At 47.4% G+C, this 23,011-nt stretch overlaps 1 protein-coding gene and 1 pseudogene across 3 annotated transcripts in view; one reads left to right on the forward strand and one right to left on the reverse strand.

The window, feature by feature from the left end:
• Positions 1-2,571: 2,571 nt before the first annotated feature.
• LOC119876529 lies at positions 2,572-7,084 on the reverse strand (annotated as a pseudogene).
• A 1,651-nt stretch (positions 7,085-8,735) lies between these two features.
• RCOR1 (REST corepressor 1) overlaps positions 8,736-23,011 on the forward strand; it is a 131,658-nt gene continuing 117,382 nt past the window's right edge. For 2 of the 3 annotated variants that reach the window (XM_038545796.1, XM_038545795.1), the window contains exons 1-2: positions 8,922-9,051; positions 9,155-9,214. In XM_038545796.1, the coding sequence (XP_038401724.1) occupies positions 9,166-9,214 (49 nt within the window). In that variant the 5' untranslated portion in view covers positions 8,922-9,051; positions 9,155-9,165. Of the gene's footprint in view, positions 9,052-9,154; positions 9,215-23,011 lie in introns of all 3 variants that reach the window. The other variant, XM_038545794.1, reaches the window with a different exon arrangement.

Genomic DNA, 23,011 nt, shown 5'->3' on the forward strand with positions numbered 1-23,011 from the left:
CTGCAGGGAGCCCGACGTGGGACTTGATCCTGGGACTCCAAGATCACGCAGGCTGAAGGCAGGCGCTAAACTGCTGAGCCTGGGCAGCCCGGGTGGCTCAGCGGTTTAGTGCCACCTTCAGCCCAGGGTCTGATCCTGGAGACCCGGGATCGAGTCCCGCGTTGGGCTCCCTGCAGGAGCCTGCTTCTCCCTCTGCCTGTGTCTCTGCCTCTCTCTCTGTGTCTCTCATGAATAAATAAATAAATAAATAAATAATCTTAAAAAATAAACCACTGAGCCACCCAGGGATCCCCCTGGGAGCCACCTTTATGGAGGCCCCTTGTGTGCCAGGTCAGTGGGGGCACAGGCCAGTGAGCCAGCTGGGAGGGCAGTAAGGGAAGGAGGAGGTGATCAGCAGGCCTCACCTCCACCTGCGTCACCCCCAGCAGCCCCCCCAGCTGGCGTCACGAGGAGCGCACATCAGGGGCTGGAGCACGGCGTGAGCGGGACAGACCTGGGCGCAGAGACGACAGGCCGCTGTGCCAGGGTGGAGTCCCATGGGGAGTGCTAACGGAAACAGAGTGTACTGTAACTGTCACGGAGATAAGGCCGAGATGGGGCGCAGCAGGGAGGAGGCTGTCGGGGTGGGCTGCAGGAGGTGGGGCCCTGGGCCCAGCGTCCTGAGGAGGCCCCAGCTGAGCGAGGTGGAGGCAGCCTGTGAAGATCCAGGGAAAGCTGTTCCAGGCAGAGGAACAGCCCTGGGCCAGTGCAAAGCCCTGGAGGCAGGAGGCAAGGCAGAGGCAGAGAGTGGAGGTCAAGGAGGGAGGTGGGCCACATGGGCGGGGTTAGGGCAGCAGAAAGCCCCTGGGGTGTTGCAAGCTGGAAGGGTAAGATCCAGTCTGTGTTTCAGAGATCATCTCTGGCTGTCGGGGGTGACTAGGGGATGGATACGCGGCAGCCTGTATCCTCCGCGTGGCTCCCCTGAGCCTGGCCCCTATGGTGGCCCCCATGGCAGTGACCTGTCCCCAGTACTGTGTTGACAGACCCCTGTCACACACACACCTGCCAGGCCCACCAGCCTCTGTGGTGTCTCAAGGGGAATTTAGCTGGTCCATGCTCTCTCACCCAGTGTCCCGTGGGGAAGGGGACGGTCACTCCTGCTGTCTGCTGTCACTGCCGCGGATAGGGGTGGGCCCTCAGAATGCTGGAAGCCTGGAAGGCAGACAGGAATGCTCCTCCTCTGAGGGTGTAAATGCCTGGGTGCTGCCCGAGGACAGCCTGAGAGTGGCATCTGCCAGCCGCCAGGTACCTGGGAAGCCGGAGCCAGGCTCAGTGCTTATTTCCCTGCCATATGTTTATGCTCTAATTCGGTTTTATTTGGGTGTCCCAGGCTGACCCCACGACCAAGTCATCCGTGGTGACTTAATGAGCCCCTGCTGCGTGGGAGGCTCCTTGCCGGGCTGGGATCCCGGACACATGGGGGTACAGAGGAGACCTCATGGAGCTGATTTTATTCCTGACAGTATTTAAATGAAGAGTGAGGTGGCCTGGGCTGGAAAGGGCCTGGGTGCTCTTCCCTCCCTGAGTCCTGCCCTGCTGACAGACCCTGGCTCAGCTCTCTCCTCTGTTAACTGCACAACAGGGACCTGACCAACTGGGGGTCTGTGGGATGGGAAGCCTTGGGGCAGCCTTCCTACCGTCACCTAGCAAAGTCAGCTGGTGCTGGGCTGGACGGGGAGGCTCTCCTATCCTCTCCCTGAGAATGAGGGATGCAAACAAAAACCGGACAGAAATGCCAGGCAGGCTCCGTGGGATGTATCCTCTGTTTCCTTCCTCCCAATTCCTCTTTGTTAATCACCTCTGCTGAAACAGCTTTATTGGGATAGAATTCATGCACCATACAATTTACCCACTTAAACTGTACAATTCAATAGGTTTCAGTCTATGCAGAGCTGTGCAATCATCACCACCATCTACTTTAGAACATTTCATCACCTCAAAAAGCAACCCTGTACTCAGTAGCAGTCACTTCCTATTGCCCGACTCCCCCAGCCCCTGGCAACCAACCACTAATCTACTTTCTCTCTCAACATTTTCCTGTTCTGGACATTTCCTATAGATGCAATCATATACAACGTGGTCTCATGTGACTGGCTTCTTTCGCTTAGCATAATGTTTTTCAAAGTTCATCCGTGACCCATGTTTTCTCCTGTGTTAGAGCTTCTTTCCTTTTTTATGAGTGATATTCCTTTGTATGGATAGATCATATTGTGTTTAATCCATTCATTGGTCGATGGACATTGTTTCTTTCTCTTTCTTTTTTTTTAGAGATTTATTTGAGAGAGAGAGAGAGAGAGAGAGAGGGAGAGAGAGGGAGGGAGCCCAAGCAGAGGGGGAGAGGTGGAGGGGGAGGGAGAAAATCTCCAGCAGGCTCCCCACTGATCGTGGAGCCTGAAGTAGGCTTGATCGTAGGACCTGAGCCAAAACCAAAAGTCAGATGCTTAACCGACTGAGCCATTCAGGTGCCCCTAACATGGTTTTATTTATTTATTTTTTTAAACATGGTTTTATTGTGTACAGAGCAGAGGGGGTTCAATCCCTCTTGGCAGCTGCTTTCCTTGTGGCTGCCAGGATGTTGCTCAGCTCATCTTTGGCCTCTTGGCACAGATGTGTGCCCCATAGTTTTTTTTGATGATCCTGAGGACCTGCTTGTCCTTGGAGACCTTGAGCAGTGTCATGGCACACTGCTCACACAGGGCGAAACCACACATTTCTTGGATCATCTCCTGCACAGTCTTGGTGCGCTTGGTGAGGCGACCACTGTGGCCACGATGTGTCTGCTTGCTCGTGTTCTTGGTCGCCTCGTGGCCCTTGCTGGGGCCCATGGCCATGGGGTAGCACAGGCCACGGCTGCTGCTCCTCCGTGGCTGCCGAGATGGACGTGCTGGATTGTTTCTGTTTGGCTACTGTAAATAATACTGCTATGAACATTTATGTACAGGTGTTTGCGCAAACAAGTATTTTAGATTCTTTTGGTTAGACATCTAAGAGTGGGAATACTGGGTCATATAGTAACTCTATATTTAACTTTTTTGAAAAAAGACTATCCATTTGAAAGGGAGGGATAGGGAGAGCATGACCGATGTAGGGAGACGGGGGAAGGGAGAAGCAGTTTCCTTGCGGAGCAGGGAGCCTGATGTGGGGGCTCGATCCCAGGAGATCCCAGGACCCCGGGATCATGACCCGAGCCCAAGGCAGACGCCCAACCGACTGAGCCACCCAGGCGCCCCTATATTCAAGTTTTTGAGGAACTGCCAGACTGTTTTCCAAAGTGGCTGCACCATTTCACATCCCCAGCCGCGGTGTATGAGGGTCCAATCTCTCCGCGTCCTCACTAACACTGGCTGTTATCTCTCTTTTTTTTTTATTCTAGCCATCCTAGTGGGTATGAAGTGGCATCTCATTGTGGTTTTGATTTGCATTTCCCTGATGACTGATGTTGAGCATCTTTTCACGCACTTATTGGTCATTTGTAGATCTTCTTTGGAGATATGTCTATTCAGATACTTCACCCACTTTAAAATTGGGTTATTCATCTTTTTATAATTGAGTTGTGAGAGGTCTTTCTATATTGCAGATAAAGTCTCTTACTGGGCATAATTTGCAAATATTGTCTCCCATTGTGTGGGCTGTCTTTTCACTTTCTTTTCTTTTTATTTTTTTTAAATTAAAAAAAATTTTTTAAAAATTTTTTTGTCTTTTCACTTTCTTGATGGTATTGTTTACAACACAAAATTTTTGAATTTTGATGAAATCTGATTTATCGACTTCTTTTGTTCTTTGTGCTTTCAGAATGTACTTAAGAAGCCTTTGTCTAACTTAAGATCACCAATTATTCCTGTGTTTTCTCCTACGAGTTTCATAGTTTTAGCTGTTACAATTAGATCTATAATTTATTTTGAGTTATTTTTTGAGTTATTAACACATTAAATAACAAGATCTGGCAATGGGTCTAACATCTCTTGTGGTTTGGGAGATGAGTGCACATGCTATTCTGAGATCTTTCCAACAATTGTAGTGTGATGAGACAGTATCATGAATTCTATGAGTGACAGAGTCGCAGCCATTGCTAATACCACCTACATTCGTAATTGAAGAAAATGCTGGATTTCAGTTAAAGGTTCATAAAGCTATAATTATCCTCCCAGATTCATGGTCCCCCTGTATTCTATCCACAGCTTGCAGGTGAAAAACTTCTGGGATGGCTAAAATTCCTGCAAGTCCCAGTTTCTGAATAGTCTTAGGGGCTCAAACCCTCCCAGGACTGGCTTCTGGGCTGTTTCCCTGGCACCCCAGCCACCATTCCCTTCGTCCTCTGCCTGGCTCCAGATGTGAGGAAGCTATCCCTTGCCCAGCAGAATTTTCTAACAAAGTGAGGCTGCAGAGCTGTGTGGCTGAGACGTGTGGGCCCTTCCACTGGCCAGATTACTTCATCCCTAGGTGCCTCAGTTTGCTTACCTGCAAGGCATGGGTGAATAGTCAGGAGTGAGTTCACCAGATAGATTATTGGGCTGACTGAATGAGCTCAGGATTTCAAGGCTGAGAGCAGAATGGGCACACAGGTACATCCCAAAGATACCAGCTATTATCGTTAAGTCTTTCACAGGAGAGCGGAGGGTGCTATTTCCTCTGCCTACACATTCTTTCCCTTGTTCTGCACCAGGTTAATGTCTAATTATTTGTAGCAGTCAGGAGTTTTTGAGTCTTTTATTTTTTTAAGATTTTATTTGAGAGAGAGTGAGAGATAAAGAGCACGAGAGAGAGAGAGAGAGAGAGAGAGAGAGAGAGAGAACGAGCAGGAAGGAGGGGCAGAGGCCGAGGGAGAAGCAGACTCCTTGCTGAGCAGAGAGCCCAAGGTAGGACTTGATTCCAGGACCCTGGGATCATGACCTGAGCAGAAGGCAGACACCTAACTGACTGAGCCACCCAGGCACCCCACGAGTCTTTGAATCCTAACAAAAATTCAAATTGCTCCATCTATAAGGCTAGGATTTCAGGTCTGGTTTATAGGGTGTGGGGAGAGATCCAAACATCTCATCAGGCCTCAGCCCTCTCTTTCCAGACTGGTCAGGTAGGGTCTGGAGAAGTGAGGCCCCCTCTCTCAGGTGCCTGGGCCACATACAACATAGACCCTGGGACCTTGAGCAAATCCCCCAGTACCTGGCCCTGCCCCAGAAGCTCCAGGCTTTTCTGATCTTCAGAGGGAGGTTCTGTCCTAAGAGTTTCTGAAAAAGTTCCAGAAAGGGCCTTGATTGGCCTGGCTTGGTCATGTGCCAATGCTTGAGCCAATCACTGAAGCCAGGGGCTGGGGGTGGGGGGGCTGATTAGCTGGGTCTGGGTCACAGGCTTGTCAGGCCCCAAGCCAAATTCCTGCAGAATGATGCCTGGCTGAGGAAATTCAAAGGCCTTCTCCTCTTGTAGGGTACGTAGCAAGTCTTGGTCAGACCTCACTTGTTTCAGGACTCCTTCCTTCACTGGGACTGGCTCTGGTTCTGTGCACCAACAGTAACTGTATCCCCTACCGCTCACTTCTCATTCAACAATTACTTAGTGAGCACCTACTATGCACCAGTTTGAAGGAGGGAATGGGGGCTGCAAAGGGCACTGGGAGGGAGTGGTCTGTGAGGGAGGAGAACTCGGGATCCTGAGATCTAGAAATGTTAGGGAGTTTCCAGAAGGCGGAGTGGTGGACTTAGGTGCTGCTGTGGAGCTCAGTGAAACCATTAACTGACCACTGAATTGGGTCGCCTGAAGGTTGTGGGTGACCTTAGCAAGAATTAAGAGTGGGGACACAGCCCTGCGAGGGCGGGTGGCAAGAGGAAAGACTGGGAAGGAAGGAAGGGAGTGGAGGGTTTAGGTTTCTGTGGGGGAAAGAGAAAGGAAAGGGGAAGGAGGAGGTAAAGGGGGCTTGGGAGCAAGGGACCATTTTCACCTTTCTTTGGAAAGTGCTGACCCAGGGGAAAGAGGGAGTTTGATGGCACAGGAGGCCAGCAAGGGGAGGGCAGTGGGAAGTGGGTGCCTGAGACCAAGATCAGAATGGGAGAGCCCGAAGGGGAGGGGAATGGGTGCCAGGTGGGGACCTGTGTCAGTTCAGGGCCTGAAGTTCAGAGGGATCCCATTCCCATTTGATGGCTTCAGCTTAGCTGGCAGTGAGGGCAGGAGGGACTGTGGGAGGTGTGAGGAAAGGAGGGAATATCTTAGTCTCAGAGTGGGAGAGAGTGTCACTGAAGAACACCGTAGGGCTGCTGACACCGCTGCCGAGTGCCAGTTTGAAGTCTGAGGTCACCAGTTCCCAATCAGAAGGGTTATGTGTGGACACCCCAGCAGCTCCCTGCTGTCCTAAACAATAGGTGCAGGAAGGGGGTTTTCCAAAAGGTTGGAGGGTGTTCTGTGGTGGAAGAAGATTGGGGCTGGGGGAGATGGACTCTATAAAAATTCACTAGGCCAGGAAGTGGTTATTATTGTCGGTGTTTTATGAATGAGGAAGCTGGGGGGCCGGTATGCTATCCATATGGCTTTGGGGGTCAAACTAGGAAGGGGCCTGACACACGTCAAAGTAACTTAAGGTGTTACTCTTTGTTGAAAAAAAGTGAATGGTTGGATAGCCCAGTGATGTAACCACAGTCATAACCCAGCCAGGAAGTAGCCCCAACTTTGGGGTTTGGTGGGTGGTGCTCATGACCCTGTGTCATGCCATCCCTGCTGCCCTAATAAATGACTCAGTATTACCTGTGCACTGTCATGGGCTAATCATTCCGAGGTCTGGTGGTAGAATTTCATAGACACCAAGGGAGCAGGGAGTCCCCAGCCCCAGAATGACAGTCTGGTTCCTAACCCTGGGCTTTGCTGACTGCACCCCACCCAGGCCGCCTGGTGGGGGCTGGGAGAGCATCCTAAAGGCATACATCAGTGCGGGCCTGGGGCTCTCCAACGAGGGGCATCCTTTTAAGGGGAGGCCAGAAGACGCGACCTCGAACTTGGTGGAGGTGCTGGGGGCAGGGATCCTCCATCTAATGGGCTCCCAGCCCCGTTTCTTAAAGGCCATTTAGGCCGAAGTGAATGTGGCTACTTCATTTAAGTTAATAATGACGGTTCGTGCTGCTTATTAAAATGTGTTAGAGAGGTTATTTATTCAGGTTTTCTCTCCCCATAGCTATTTATATCTGGAGCTGGTGTAAACTGTCCCCCTATGAAGCTCAGGTTTGAAGTAACTTAAAAGAAAAATAGCTGTCCGTTGAATTAGAAAAAAAAAAAAATCATTTACAGACATTCTCTTGCCTCCTAATTATGCAGGATCAGCGCGATGTTCTGCGGAGGCTGGTGGTGGAGGTGGGAGTGCCGCGGCCCTGGGGGGGTCCCACGCTCCCCCCCCTCCCCATACACCCCTCCCCCGGGCCGGCCGGGGACCGCACTCCGGGCAGGGAGGTCTCGGGCTGGCCCCGGGTGCCCGGCAGGACAGGGGGGAGGCAGGGCACGCAGCAGATCCGGAAAAGTGGTTCTTGCCCGGGAGGAAGTTGACCCTCCTCCCCGACCCAGGGCTTGGGATGAAAATAGCTGCTTCCTCTTTACCCTTCCTGGCCCCAGCCCATCTCGGCAAGTGCCCCCTCGCTGGGGCCGGAGCGGCCGGCGGGGAAGGCGGGGGACCCCCGGCAGCTCGGGCCGCTGCGGCCACTTGCAGCCTCCCCCCGCCCCAATCAGCGGGGCCCGCCACAGACCTCCTCCTCCTCCCCGAGCCCCCACCCTGCGTCCTTTCCCCCCGGGGCACACCGTCACCCGGGAGCCCCGTCGCCTGCACCGGGGGCCCCCGGCGCCCAGGAACCCCCAGGCCCCTCGGGGAAGGCGGGGGCGCAATTAGTTTCTTCCAATTAGTTTCCCCTCTTTGTATAGAGACCCATTCAAACTGTGGCTGTAATCCTCCGCGCGAGGGGGAAAGTAGTCCCGACCTTGCGTTCGATTTCTGTTCTCGCGTCGCGCATATTTTACTTTTCGAGGCCACCGGGACTCTCCGTGGGGCCCCTCGCGGAATGTGGGGGCGGCGGCTGCGGGGGGCCCGCGCAGGTGAGGGGGTGGGGGCGGCCGCCGCGGGAGGGGGCGGGGAGGGCAGCTAACTCCCAGCTACTGCCTAGAGAGATGGATCATGGGGCGTAGAGAGATTGCAAACCTCAAACCACGTACAGCGGGCGATACGCGTCAACCGAACCTGACCAACGGAAGCCCGGAGCCTGCCCCCTCCCCGCGCTCCCGCCCCCGGGCCCCGGACGGACAGGAGCGCCGAGCCAACCGCGCGGCCGCTCGCCGTCCGAATCCCGCGGAAGCCAATGGGAGCGCGCGGGGGGCGGGGCCGGCCCGCGTCGGGTTGGGCTGCGCGCGGCTTCCCCCCCGCCGGCCCGCCCCAGGCCCCGCCCCCCCCGCCCGCTCGCGGCTCCCGGAGTAGTTGGTGCCAGTGAAGTGCGGGCGGCGATGAGAGCGAAAGTTGCGCTCGGCTCGGCGCTGGGGGCTTGAAGCGGCCCCGCGCTCCGCCCGCCGGGCCACCCCCAGCCCCGACTCCGCGCGCCCGCCGGCTCCCGCCGCGCCCGCCCGCCCCGCGCCCGCCCGCGCTCCCTCCCCCCGCCCCCCCCGGCTCGGCGCCCCCTCCTCAGGAGCCGCGGGGCCCCGCCACTTTCGCCCGGCCCCGGCCCCGGCCCCGGCCCCCGCCGATGCCGGCCATGGTGGAGAAGGGCCCCGAGGTCTCAGGGAAGCGGAGAGGGAGGAACAACGCGGCCAGCGCGGCCGCCTCGGCCGCCGCCGCCGCCGCCTCGGCCGCCTCAGCCTCGGCCGCCTCCGCCGCCTCGGCCGCCGCCTCTGTGTCTGTCTCTGCCTCGGCCGCCTCCGCCTCGGCCGCCTCCGCCTCGGCCGCCGCCGCCCCCAATAATGGGCAGAATAAAAGTTTGGCGGCGGCGGCGCCCAATGGTAACAGCAGCAGCAACTCCTGGGAGGAAGGCAGCTCGGGCTCGTCCAGCGACGAGGAGCACGGTAGGTGGCAGCCGCCCCGCGCCGCCCGCCCGCGCCCGCCCGCGCCCGCCCGCGCCCCGCGCCCGCCCGCCCGCGCTGACCGCCGTGCTCTGCTTCCCCGCAGGTGGCGGCGGCATGCGGGTCGGACCCCAGTACCAGGCGGTGGTGCCCGACTTCGACCCCGGTGAGTAGCGGCCCCGCGACCCGCGACCCGCCACCCGAGGGGGCGGGGGCCCTCGGACAACTTTCTTTTTGTGTGTGTGTGTGTGTGTGTGTGTGTGTGCGTTCGCCCTGCCGTCCGCGGGGAGAACAGCAGGGCGCGAGCCGGGAGGGACACACACACGCCCGAGCGTGGTCCGCGCGCGCGCCTCGGCCTCGGCGTCGGGGGCGCGGCCTGGGGACTCCCGGGGTCCCGGGGCGCCGGCCGGGGGGCGCGGTGGCCGCGCCGGAGAGTTAGCGTGCTGCGAGCGCCCGGGACTCGGGACGTCCTCGCGCCCGTCGCAGCACTTGAGGGGTCCCTCCCTCCTCCTGCCGGCCCCTCGGGCTCGCGCGGCTTCCCTGACTCCCCTCCCAGCCTGAGGGGGACCTGACGAGCGACCCCCCCGCCCCCCCCATCACTTAAGAAGTGTGCTTCCCAGAGGGCGCCTGCCTGAGGGAAGAGAGGCTCGCTCGTGGCAGCTGATTTTAGGACCTATTTGTGAATGTCCGTAGATTTCTTTTTTTGTGTGTGTCTCTGTGTGTGTGTGTGTGTGTGTGTTTCCTTGAAGGAAGGGGTTGTGAAAGAATAGCTCCAGAAGCTTTCGCCTAGCTAATGATTTCCACCTCCGAGAAATCCCTACACCCTTTCAGAACGGCACATTTACTTTCCCGGCTGCTGTTTGTGCGTGGAAGCAAATTTAAAGTGGGTACCGGGAGGGGAGGGGAAAAAAAAAAAAAAAGAATCTAATCAGACAAAGGAATTCGTCAGATTTTAATGCGTGAGATTCTAGCCCTTCCCCGGAGGAGACTGTTCCTCAAAGGTTGTTGGCGTGGAAGATGTTTGAAGGGACGTGGGGTTTTCCTTTCAGAAACAAGATTCAAAAGAGAATCTTTTGCAGGGCTGGAGTTATTAACAAGGCTTTCTGGTGTGGAGGGCTTTCGAGCTGGAGGGTATCTATGTAGGTTATAGCACTAGTTTATTTGAGAGAATGAATGCATAACATGCTTTTCCTTGGAAACAAGACTGCAGAAAATTGCAAGGATCTAGTCCTTGAAAAAGGAGATTGCTCTTAAGCTGTTATTAAGGTACTAAACTCTGGGTGTTCTTTGAAGTGAAAATACACAGCAATCGGTGAGTGAGCTTTTGGGCACTCTGGAAATAAATGACCTTGCCCATGTTTGCCTTCTAGATTTTAGTCTGTTGATTTAAATCTCTTGAATTTATGTAGTCTAGCACCCAGGTTTGTATTCCTTTTAAATTCGTATTAGTCTTTTTGATAGTTTCCCCTTCCCCCACATCTTCCTTTTTTGGTAGTGACTTCTCATTTACAAGAGTGACAGGATAGGACTGGGAGACCAAGGCTTTTTCTCTCGTATGCGTGCCTTCTCCATTCCCACGTTCGCCACCAGGGGAAGCATACTGTTTTTTGGTTACAGTTGACCCTATCTTCATTTTGTAGGTCAAGTCCATCTTTGTTTTAATACACAGAACATAAAGCAAAGGTTGTCACAAGTTTCCCACACATATTTTAAAAAATCAACTTGCACAGATCTTTTAGTTTTAGTAAGTTGGTAGATTTTTAATATGTTTTGGTTACATTAGTTTTGAAAGCTTTACTTAAATACAGTTGGATGTGACTAAGGAAAAGTGCCAATTTGATGACAGCAACAGGAATTAGACTTCTGACCTTCTTCTAAATATTGGTGTCTACCTCTGTATTGTTAGTAGTGCGCCTGACTTCTTTGGGTTCATTTTCTTTGAAACAGCAGGTGTAGTAGGATCATACTTTGAGCTGTCCTTGTATTTTTGATGGAATAGGTACAACCATAAAGATGCTAGAGACCGGCCTTTCTAAAAAGTAAAACATTATAAGTGTTCCGCAGTAGTCTTACTGCCAGTTGATTGGGGTTTGGTGTTAGTATTTACAAATTTCTTGTTTTGTGTTGTTTTAATTTGGAAAGGAATCTTACTGAGAAATAATTTTAAGCCCTGTTTTGCCGATCTGAGCAGTGGGACACATTCATAGATATGGCTGAAAATCGTGGAACCTTATTGTTTCCTGGAGATTTTTTTTTTTAAGGTTTGTCCTATCTTGAACTTAAAGTCTTTTTTTTTTTTTTTTTTTTTTTTAAGATTTTATTTATTTATTCATGATAGTCACACAGAGAGAGACAGAGAGGCAGAGACACAGGCAGAGGGAGAAGCAGGCTCCATGCACCGGGAGCCCGATGTGGGATTCGAGCCCCCGAGCCCCGGTCTCCAGGATCACGCCCCGGGCCAAAGGCAGGCGCCAAACCGCTGCGCCACCCAGGGATCCCGAACTTAAAGTCTTAAGTCAAGAGGTGACTTCTGTTTTGGAATAGAAATGGTACACCGTGTTTGTTTCATGGCAAAAAACATTTTTTTTAGGTCTTTAGACTGAAAGGTTCTATGAGAAGCTAGGAATAATACGGAATTGAAATTGTGATTGTTAGTGCATGTTATTTCTCCCTGCCTTAGTTTTGAATTAATTTTGAATTTATTTTTTATTTTATTTAAAAAATTTTTTTAAAGATTTTATTTATTTATTCATGAGAGACACAGAGAGAGAGAGAGAGAGAGAGAGGCAGGCAGAGACACAGGCAGAGGGAGAAACAGGACCCTCGCAGGAAGTCCAATGCGGACTCGATCCTGGGTTTCCAGGATCACTCCCTGGGTGGAAGGCAGGTGGTGCTAAACTGCAGGGCCACCCAGGGATCCCCTGATTTTATTTCTTTAAACCAAAACTTGAACAAATGAATGTAAAATTCCTCAGGAAGCCTTTTCTTTCTTTCTTTTCTTCTTCCTTTCTTTCTTCCTTTCTTTCTTTCTTTCTTTCTTTCTTTCTTTCTTTCTTTCTTTCTTTCTTTCTTTCTTTCTTTCTTTCTTTCTTTCTTTCTTCTATCTCTGGTAAAGACGTGTGAGGGAAGAAATTGATTTTAATTAAAAAAAAAAACTTATCAACAGTATCCCAGCTTGACCTTATGTAGCTTTAAAAGCAAGTGGTTGAAGCTGGGAACACCTGACATTCCCTGTAAAGTCCAAGGCAGATCCACTTCTGTCATTCCTCACAGACGGTGAATGAAATGAATGGAGCACTGTAGCTCTAAAATGCTGATTCAGAGGAAGACCCAGACTAGATTTTTGGACTTTGGTGTAACTTGGCAATTAAAATGATAGAAAAAGTTTTATCAATTAGTTTTAAAAACAAAGACCAGAATGTAGTTCTATATCTTTAACTTAGGCTTTGTTCCCACATATGGTGTCCAGACTGTCTTTCCATACCCCATGCTGTAGCGTATGCCAAGTTGTCATTGGTTTCTTTCAGAATTTAGTAATCATAGAATAGAGTAAGAGGGAGGAATGCTTATTCTGTCCTACCTCTGGTTAGTTATTTCCTATACTTGTAAAGCATGATTTAATTTGAAATGAGTAGTGTGTTTCTATACGAAGATATGAGTGTTTCCATGATCTTAGCAGTAAGCATGCAAAGGAAGGAATCTGTAGCCTATATATATATTTTTTTTTCATAGCCTATACATTTCTATCATTGTTTGGTACTCTTCCTCTTTTGTCTTTTGGCCGGAGAAACACAGTGACAGGATGTTAAGGCTGACTCAAGTTCTTTGTTTTCTGAAGCATGGGTTATTATGTCAACTTTTATCCTGGGTTGGTTTTTAGTATCACAGTTCACTGATAGTAAAATTAAGACTCTTCCAGAAGAGGAAATTATTAATGGAAAATATTTTTGAGATAATAGTCCTTTAAAAAAGCAACCTATATTTGGAACATTGAATCCAGTTTAATGATACTTACCTGGCAGGGGAGATACCATGATCATGAATCCAGTTTAATGAGATTTGAAAATTTGGGTTGTCTTTGGCTCAGCTGTCACTTCAAAGTTGATTTCTGTTGGTATAATGTGTTATGCTTTAGTGTGGAATAATGTTATTGAACAGAGGGTCTTGACCTGCTTTTCATTACTTTTTACTGTGTTCCTCCTTGAACATTATTTTCTATGCTTCAGTTTCATTTTAAAAGTCAATTTTATAGATATTCTAAAATTCACAAGTTATGGTGAATGTTTTGTGATTTAAACATACTTGGAGTGTTCACCCAAATGAGAGGTTAGGGTAATGATAAATCCTGTGATAATCAACTTCATTAAGTACTGCGGTAGAGAGACACCTAGGACTGGTTGTTATGAGATTGAATGCCATAGCTCTGTGACTAAGCAGGTGCTAAAGGTAGAGCTGGTCACTTTATCCCCAGGAACCTCAGTTTCCTCAGTCATGAATCAGGGTGGTTTGCATCACTAATAGTCCATCATTATGTCAGTTATAGTCCTCTTTGTAATTCTTTTGAGATTTATTTTATTTTATTTTATTTTATTTTTTTTAATGATAGGCACGCAGTGAGAGAGAGAGAGAGGGGCAGAGACACAGGCACAGGGAGAAGCAGGCTCCATGCACCGGGAGCCCGACGTGGGATTCGATCCCGGGTCTCCAGGATCGCGCCCTGGGCCAAAGGCAGGCGCCAAACCGCTGCGCCACCCAGGGATCCCTATTTATTTATTTTAAAAGACTTTATTTATTCATAAGCGAGAGAGAGAGAGAGAGGCAGAGGCAGAGACACAGGCAGAGGGAGAAGCAGGCTCCATGCAGGTAGCCTCACGTGGGACTTGATCCCGGTCTCCAGCATCAGGCCCCTGGCCCAAGGTGGCGCTAAACCGCCAAGCCACCTGGGCTGCCCAAGATTTATTTATTTTAGAGAGAAAGTGTAAGAGCATGAGCTTGAGAGCAGGGGGAGGGGCAGCGGGAGAAGGGTGAGGGGGTGGCGGGGAGAGGGAGAGACAGACTGTCCACTGAGCACGGAGCCCAAAGACCTTGAGATGGTGACCTGAGCCAAAACCAAGAGTTGCCAACTTAACTGACTGCGCCTCCCAGGCTCCCCTTTCTTTGTAATTTCATGTTTCTTTTCTCTTTCTTTTTAAAAAATATTTTATTTATTTGAGAAGGAGAAAGAGTGGGCAGGAGCAGTGGGGAGGGAGAAGCAGACTTCCCGCTTAGTGGGGAGCTCGTCAAAGCATAAGCATAAGTTGGGCTCTATCCCTGGATCCCAGGATGCCCGGATCAAGACCTGAGCAAAAGGCAGCTGCTTAACCAACGGACCCACCCGGGCACCCCATTGATATATCATTTAAATAAGATGTTAACATGGGACGCCTGAGTGGCTCAGTGGTTGAACGCCTGCCTTTGCCTCCCGGTGATCCTGGATTCCCGGGATCGAGTCCCACATTGGGCTCCTTGCATGGAGCCTCTTTCTCCCTCTGCCTATGTCTCTGCCTCTCTCTCTCTGTCTCTCATGAATGAATAAATAAAATCTTAAAAAAAAAGATGTTAACAGTAAGTCCTAAAACTCCTATTTTTTTTCAAATTAATCAAATTCAATTAAAAAAATGTGGATCTTTTTTTTTTTTTTAAGATTTTAAAGATTTTATTTATTTATTCTTGAGAGACAAAGAGAGAGAGGCAGAGACACAGGCAGAGGGAGGAGCAGGCTCCATTCAGGAAGCCTGCCGCGAGACTCGATCCCGGGACTCCAGGATCATGCCCTGGGCCGAAGGCTGGCACTAAACCGCTGAGCCACCCAGGTGTCCCAAGATGTGGATCTTAAAAAAAAAATTGGACACTAGACATAATTTTTAAAGTTTCTAGCTTTTCCCTCCCTCAAAATAATGAGAGCGAAAATTGTAATGCCCATCTAATCCAACCTTCCTATGTCCTAGATGAGGAAAGTAAGAGCTAGAGAGAAAATGACTTATCTATCACTGAAAGTGTCATAAGGTTGACTTGAGGCCTTAGGAGGCCAAACTTCATTCAAACTTGTGTTATTTTAGATGCTATAGAGTCTTGTTACTGGGTACAGTAATTAGAAACAACAATATGTGTTCATAATTTTAGAACCAGAAGTAAGAATTTAAAAATTTTAAAAATTGAAGTGACTGCATAGTTATTATCCATAATTTGAATGTCTTAGAATACCATAGAATAGGAAAAAATTATAATGATAGTTATTTAAAAAAATATTCAGATAGAATAGAAAGTAATACATGTACCCACCACTGTGATTAATACTTAATATTAGGCTGTATTTGTGTCAGGTGCAGCTGAAGGCTAATTCTCTCACTTCCTCCACTAATTTGAAGTCGATTTATGTTTTTCCTGTGATAGTTCATTTGCATCCTCTGAGAAGCAGATGCCAAGACAGGATTAGATGTACAAGAGGTTCATAGGGGTAAATGCCTGTGAAGGATAGAGAGGAGAGGAAGGTTAGGTGGCAAAAGCCTTCAAAGTGTATGTTGACCTGACACCCCAGAAGGCAGACAGAAGGCAGGATGATTTGTGGTTGGATTCAGGAGCCTAAGGTTGGAGTGCAGCTTGGAGAAAGTCTCAGCCAAAGCATATTGATGGTTAGAGGAGTCCATTGGGCAGGGGTGGCCCTGCTCTAGAATGCTTGCTGTGTTCAGTCATTGGCCTGGCTCTGGTATGAATGCTGCAGTGGATCCCAAAGGTGCCAGGCGGATGGGACTGCCAGCTAATTAAACATCTCTCAGCACTTTTTCTCTTGAAGGGAAATCTAAGTGCCATGCTCTTGAGGCCTTCAGAATTCCTGTGCATGTTTTTGTGTTTGTTTTTGTTTTTAATTTTTTTAATTTTTATTTATTTATGATAGTCACACAGAGAGAAAGAGAGAGAGGCAGAGACACAGGCAGAGGGAGAAGCAGGCTCCATGCACCGGGAGCCCGATGTGGGATTCGATCCCGGGTCTCCAGGATCACGCCCTGGTCCAAAGGCAGGCGCCAAACCGCTGCGCCACCCAGGGATCCCTGTTTTTGTGTTTTAATACGTACTTATGTGTGATAACATATTCTATTATGTCAAAGTCTTTTTGTAAATGAAATTATTTTGTGTATCATTTGCTTTGATGCTTTCCAAACAAGTACATGTCCACTAACAAGGCACATGAGTTTCTTTTCACCCAATCTTCACTATACTGTTAGATCTATTAACTTTTTGTAGTACTATCCTTTTGTGGTTTATGTTGGCATTTTTTTTTTAAAGGTTTTATTTATTTATTTGAGAGAGAGCATGAGAGCACACAAGTTGGGGGGGGGGGGTGGACAGAGGGAGAGGGAGAAACAGACTTCTTGATGAGCAGGAAGCCCCAACTCGGGGCTGGATCCCAGGACCCTGAGATCATGACCTGGGCTGAAGGCAGATGCTTGACTTATTAAGCCACCCAGGTGCCCTGTTGTCATTTTTCTAATTACTGGTGAGGTTAGATGTCTTTTTATATGTTTTTTGGCTACTTGGGTTCCTTGTATGAGTATGTCTTTTGCCGTTTTTCTTTAGGGTGTTGGTCTTATTGATTTGTGTGAGTTCTTTATATATTTGGAACTAATCCTTTGTTAGGGTTGCATATGTAGAGTTTTGTTTTCTTTTTATTATGGGGGGTGTTGCTTGAGTTTCTTTGATTAGGAAGGAATAAAAATAATGTCCCTGATTCAATACATTTCTGCTGAAAGACTGGCCTTTTGTATGTAGCTCCTGTAATATTTATCACTGGGATCCTTTATTTGTAAGATGAATATTACTGAGAATTGGTATCTTTTTTTTTTGTTTGTTTGTTTCAGTGTTAGTTCATTTTGGTATACTAAATTATTAACTGATTGACCCAAATTACAGTGCCAGATGACTTGGAAAGCTCTGTCCGCATGTAGTTAAAATAGCATGTTAGAGGTTAAAGTTAATGGCTTTAGTTCCTGTAATGGTTGACTAGTTTCTTACAAATGGTTAAGATGCTAAATTCATCTGTTTGATGGATTTGCCACTGAATATAAGGGAATGGGTGAGGGTGTGGATGGGGAGGTCAAACTTGTCATCACTAACAGAAAACCTTCATAGGAATGATCTGTAAATGCCAGGTCAAGGTGTGCTTATTGTGTGCCAGTCTGGTTTGAACACTTTATATTTATTAAATAATTTAACAACAGTCATAACAATCACACGAGGTAAAGTTGTTATCCCCAGTTTCCAGATGAGGAAACAGAGGCTTACTGTTCTGGTTTAACCTAATAACTTGCCCAAGGTAGTGTATTCTAAGATGCTATTAGTTGTAGATGTGCCATTATTTTATATATCCTCAAGAAAGGAAAAGCTCCCAAGTTACCATTAACTGTTAAGTTGCAGTCAGATTTCAATCTAGTATATTTCAGGGAGAGTCAGCCAGAAATCCTCTTTAAGAAGAAAGGGGAGTAGTGCTTAATGGATCAATTGATTAGTTGTTTCCATGTGCTCTTAGGTGTTCTGGAGTTTTATATTTAGGGTTGCCAGAGTTGTCTTCATATACAGTTTATATTCCTTATTTCTGGCAGTGAAGACAGATTGGTTTGGTTGAATGCCACAAATTGGAGTGAGTTGCTTTACTCCTGCATTTATGTTGAAATAGTCCTCTTCAAGGCTTAAAACACAATTGTAGGGGTTTTTTTTGGGGAGAGGGGCGATTTCTTATGATTGTGTGATTTAAGGTTATAATGGATAGTGTTGTGTTGGCTACTCTTTTAGTTTAATGACAGATATAATATTTAGGGGATCCCTGGGTGGCTCAGCGGTTTGGCGCCTGCCTTCGGCCCAGGGCATGGTCCTGGAGTCCCAGGATCGAGTCCCACGTCGGGCTCCCTGCATGGAGCCTGCTTCTCCCTCTGTCTGTGTCTCTGCCTCTCTCTCTCTCTGTGTCTTTCATGAATGAATAAATAAAATCTTAAAAAATTATATTATAATATATTATATATTAATTTTATATATATAGGTTTGTAGCTCCAAATATTTTTTATTTTATTTTATCGGAGTTCAATTTGCCAACATATAGTATAACACCCAGTGCTCATCCCGCCAAGTGCCCCCCTCAGTGCCCATCACCCAGTCACCCCACCCCCCCGCCCACTTCCCCTTCCACTACCCCTTGTTTGTTTCCCAGAGTTAGGTGTCTCTCATGTTTTGTCATCCTCACTGATATTTTCACTCATTTTCTCTCTTTTCCCTTTATTCCCTTTCAAGAACCATGTCTTGAATAAGGTGTGAAATGATAAAATACCTGAGAGAGTATTTTAACTAATTATTTTTCAGAGGGTTTTTAAAAAACATTTATTTATTTATTTATTTATTTATTTATTTATTTATTTATTTATTTATTTATTTGAGAGAGAGCATGAATGGGGGCGGGGAGAGGGAGAGCAGACTCCCCAGTGAGCAGGGAGCCCTATACAGGACTTGATCCCAGGACCCTGGGGTTATGACCTGAGCCAAAGGCTGATGTTTAACCTACTGAGCCACCCTGGAGCCCTTAGAGAGAGTATTCTTAAAAATTCTTGATTTCACCTGTACCAGCTATCTGGTTAGTATTGTTCAGCAGCTAATTTCCCTTTCTTGCATGTTATTCCCATCCTCCCTCCCCTACTCAAATCCCCCCCCCACCAAACTAACCCTGCCCCCCAATCCAAAGTATTTATTTCTCGATGCTATTAGTTAATTTTGTTCTGTTTTTCAGAGACCACAGAATAAAGAAAATTTGCAAGTCTTTTTCTGATTGACTCAAATGTGAGCTGTGCCATGTTTGATTTTATCATAGTGTAATTTAACTAAGGACCAAATTACCTAGGGACTAATTGTTGTCTGCAGAGAACCTCAAGGCTTCCTTTGTACTTAAACCGAGGGCACTCAGGTAGTCTTTGCTCCTAAAGTTTGGCTATAATGTCCTTCTTCCCCAGTTTCATCTAGTGGCCAGGAAAGACTACCTGATGGCCCTTATCTGAAAAAGTTAATTAAAAATTTGGGGTTACATTAATATTTTCCTGAACCTCGGGTATTTCTGTGTTGTTTTATGCACATACACTCGCTCACTGATGGTTATATTCTTTCTTCTACTGGCATGGAAGCTTTTGGACTTTGGGGTTGTTATGCTTTCAAATTTAGCATGGACCTAGTAGGGAGACCAGGATAGTAGAAAGAATAGAATATGTAATTAGTTTGGTCTTAATACTGTTAAGTTTTCTGGGAGCAAGTGGTACCATATACTTCTGCTTTTATAGAGTGCAGTAACATAGTTTTTTGAGTCACCAATTCAGGTTTAAATATTTTAAGGCTGGGACAGCTGGGTGGCTCAGCGGTTGGGCATCTGCCTTCAGCCCAGGGCGTGATCCTGGAGACCCGGGATCAAGTACCACATTGGGCTCCCTTTATGGAGCCTGCTTCTCCCTTGGCCTGTGTCTCTGCCTCTCTCTGCGTGTCTCTCATGAATAAATAAATAAAATTTTTAAAAAATATTTTGAGGCTCATCTGCTGACTTGTCACAGCTGAGTGTGGTTCTGAGTTTAATAAGAACGTGTGCTTGGTTTGGCTGACTTTCTTTGAATAGGCATTTTATAATGGACATTTAATAGCTAAGCAGAGGTAGAAACCCAAGGAAAAATGAACTTTCAAATTGCAGGTAAAAGCCAATTTTTTGGGCAGCCCAGTGGCTTAGCAGTTTAGCGCCGCCTTCAGCCCAGGGTGTGATCCTGGAGACCCAGGATCGAGTCCCACGTCAGGCTCCCTCCATGGAGCCTGCTTCCCTCTCTGCCTGTCCCCCCCCCCCCCCCCCCCCCCCCCGTCTCTAATAAATAAAATCTTGAGGGAAAAAAAAGCTGATTTTTCCCAATTTATATGGTTTTCTTACCGTGAAAAAAATTTTTTTTTAAGATTTTGTTTATATATTCATGAGAGACACAGAGAGAGAGAGAGGGGCAGAGATACAAGCAGAGGGAGAAGCGGGCTCCATGCACAGAACCCTAGCAGGACTCAATTCTGGGACTCCAGGACCATGCCCTGCGCCAAAGGCAGGCATTAAACTGCTGAGCCACCCAGGGATCCCCCTCTTACTGTGATTTTGTATAAATTTTTTTTCTTCTAAGGTGAAATTCATATATAACATAAAACTAACCATTTTATTTATTATTTAAGATTTTATTTATTTATTTGAGTTAGAGAGAGATAGTGAGAGAGGGCACCAGTGGGAAGAAGAGGGAGAAGCAGGCTCCCTGTCAAGCAGGTGCCCCAAAACTAACCATTTTAAAGTGAATAATTTATTGGCATTTAGTACATTCATTAGTACATTGTGCAGCTACCCCTGTCTAGTTCTTTTTTTTTTTTTTTTTTTAAAGGTTTTATTTATTCATGACAGAGAGAGGCTGAGACACAGGCAGAGGGAGAAGCAGCCTCTATGCCGGGAGCCTGATGTGGGACTCAATCCCGGATCTCCAGGATCACACCCTGGGCCGAAGGTGGCGCTAAACTGCTGGGCCACCCGGGCTGCCCTACCCTGTCTAGTTCTAAAACATTTTCATCCCCATAGAAGGACTCTCATCCATATTAGGCAGTTACTTCCCATTCCCCACTATCCTAGCCGCTAGTACATTGCTGATTGTATATACAGAGGCTACTACTGTGAGATGTGGGACAGTGGAGTCACCAAATCCCTCCTTTGGGGGAGCATGGGGGAATTGAAGGAACCAGGAAGTTTTAGGTGATATCAGCCTTTGAGCCAAGCTTTAAAAAATAGTTTTTCAGAGGCACCTGGCTGGCTCAGTCAGTGGAGCATGTGACTCTTGATCTCAGGGTTGTGATTTTGAGCCCCAGGTTGGGCATTAAAATAGTTTTTCAGTGTTTATGGTTTTATGATGTTTATTAATTTTAAAATTAATATTCTCTATAAGCTCTAAGTGTTAATTATTTTGAAAATTCTATTTTTAAACGTTTCAATCCAGATTTTCTTTTTTTTTAAGATTTATTTATTTATTTATTTATTCATGAAAAACACAGAGAGAGAGAGAGAGAGAGAGAGAGAGAGGCAGAGACACAGGCAGAGGGAGAAGCAGGCTCCATGCAAGGAGCCCGATGTGGGACCTGATCCCCCGTGTCCAGGACCACATCCTGGGCTGCAGGCGGCGCTAAACCACTGCGCCACCGGGGCTGCCCAATCCAGATTTTCTTTTTGTCTTGAGCTGTATTGTCCAATAATATAGCCACTACTATATAAAAATATTTAAATTTGGGGGTGCCTGGGTAGCTCAGTGGTTGAGCATCTACTTTCAGCTCAGGTTGTGATCCCAGGGTTCTGGGATCGATTTCCGCATCAGGCTCCCTAGAGAGAGACTGCTTCTCCCTCTGCCTGTGTCTCTGCCTCTCTCTCTGTGTCTTTCATGAATAAATCAGTAAAATATTTTTTAAAAAGAAGGTGACTCTTGATCTTGGGGTCATGAGTTCCAGCCCCACATTGGGTGTAGAGATTACTTAAAATTAAACGAAAAATGCAGTTCTGTCACACTAGCCACATTTCAAGTGCCAGCAGTTGAGTGTCTGCCTTTGGCTCAAAGCATGATCCTGGAGTCCCAGGATCGAATCCTGCATCTGGCTCCCTGCATGGAGCCTGCTTCTCCCCCTGCCTATGTCTGTCTCTCATGAATAAACAAATAAAATCTTTAAAGATTTTATATATATGTGTGTGTGTATGTGTGTGTGTATGTATATACATACATACATACATATATATATTTTATTGGGGTGCCTGGGTGGTCAGTTGGTTGAGTGTCCTACTCAAGATTATGGCTCAGGTTATGATCTGAGTGAGGGTTCTGGGATCAAGCCCCATGTCAGGCTCTGTACTCAGCGTTTACTTGTCCTTCTCCCCCTGCTCTTCCTCCCTCTTGCATTCTCTCTATATAAAATAAAACCTTAAAAAGTATATATAAAATATATTTCTTTTTTTTAAATATATTTCTTTTTAAAAATATTTTATCTATTTATTTTGAGAGAGCACACACACCGGGGGGGAAGGAGAGAATCTCAAGTGTGTGTGTGTGTGTTTCATGTCTCTGCTTAGCATAATCTTTCCTTTAATATCTTACACACATTGAAATGTAGTTATAGTTGTTTTAATGCTTTTGTCTACTAATTCTATCTACATCATTTCTGGGTTGGTTTTGATTGATTGATTTTTCTCCTCATTATGGGTTGCCTTTTCTTGCTTCTTTGCTTGTCTGGTAGTTTTTGTTTGGATGCCAGGCATTATGAATTTTACTTTGATGGATGCTGGATATTTTTGTATTTCTATAAATATTCTTGAGCTTTTTTTCTGGGACATGGTTAAGTTCCTTAGAAATAGCCTGTTTTAGATCATTTAAATTTTAAGTTTTGGTAGGCAGCATCAGAGCAGCATTTCATCTAGGGCTGATTATTTCCTACTCCTGAGTCAAAATTCTTCTGAGTGGGATGCCTGGGTGGCTCAGTGGTTGAGTGTCTGCCTTTGGCCCAGGGCGTGATCCTGGGATCCAGGATCGAGTCCCATATCGGGCTCCCTGCATGGAGCCTGCTTCTCCCTCTGCCTATGTCTCTGCCTCTCTGTGTCTCTCATAAATAAATACAAAATCTTAAAAAAATGTTTATTAAAAGAAACTGTTTTGAGTTCTCTACCCAGTAGTCTATGAATTTTGAGGTTTTGTACTCTTGCTGTTGGCCCTGTGTGAGCTTTGTGGATTGTTCCATTTTAGTGTTTTGAGTGATTCTTTATCCAGAAACCTAAAGTATTTTCTTCATAGGGATATGCAACTGTGCTCCTCAGTGCTCTGCTGAATGCTCAAGGGGGACCCTTTGCAGGTCTTTGGCACCC

Source organism: Canis lupus, chromosome 8 (assembly GCF_011100685.1).
Source record: "Canis lupus familiaris isolate Mischka breed German Shepherd chromosome 8, alternate assembly UU_Cfam_GSD_1.0, whole genome shotgun sequence".
Taxonomy (NCBI): Eukaryota; Metazoa; Chordata; class Mammalia; order Carnivora; family Canidae; genus Canis; species Canis lupus.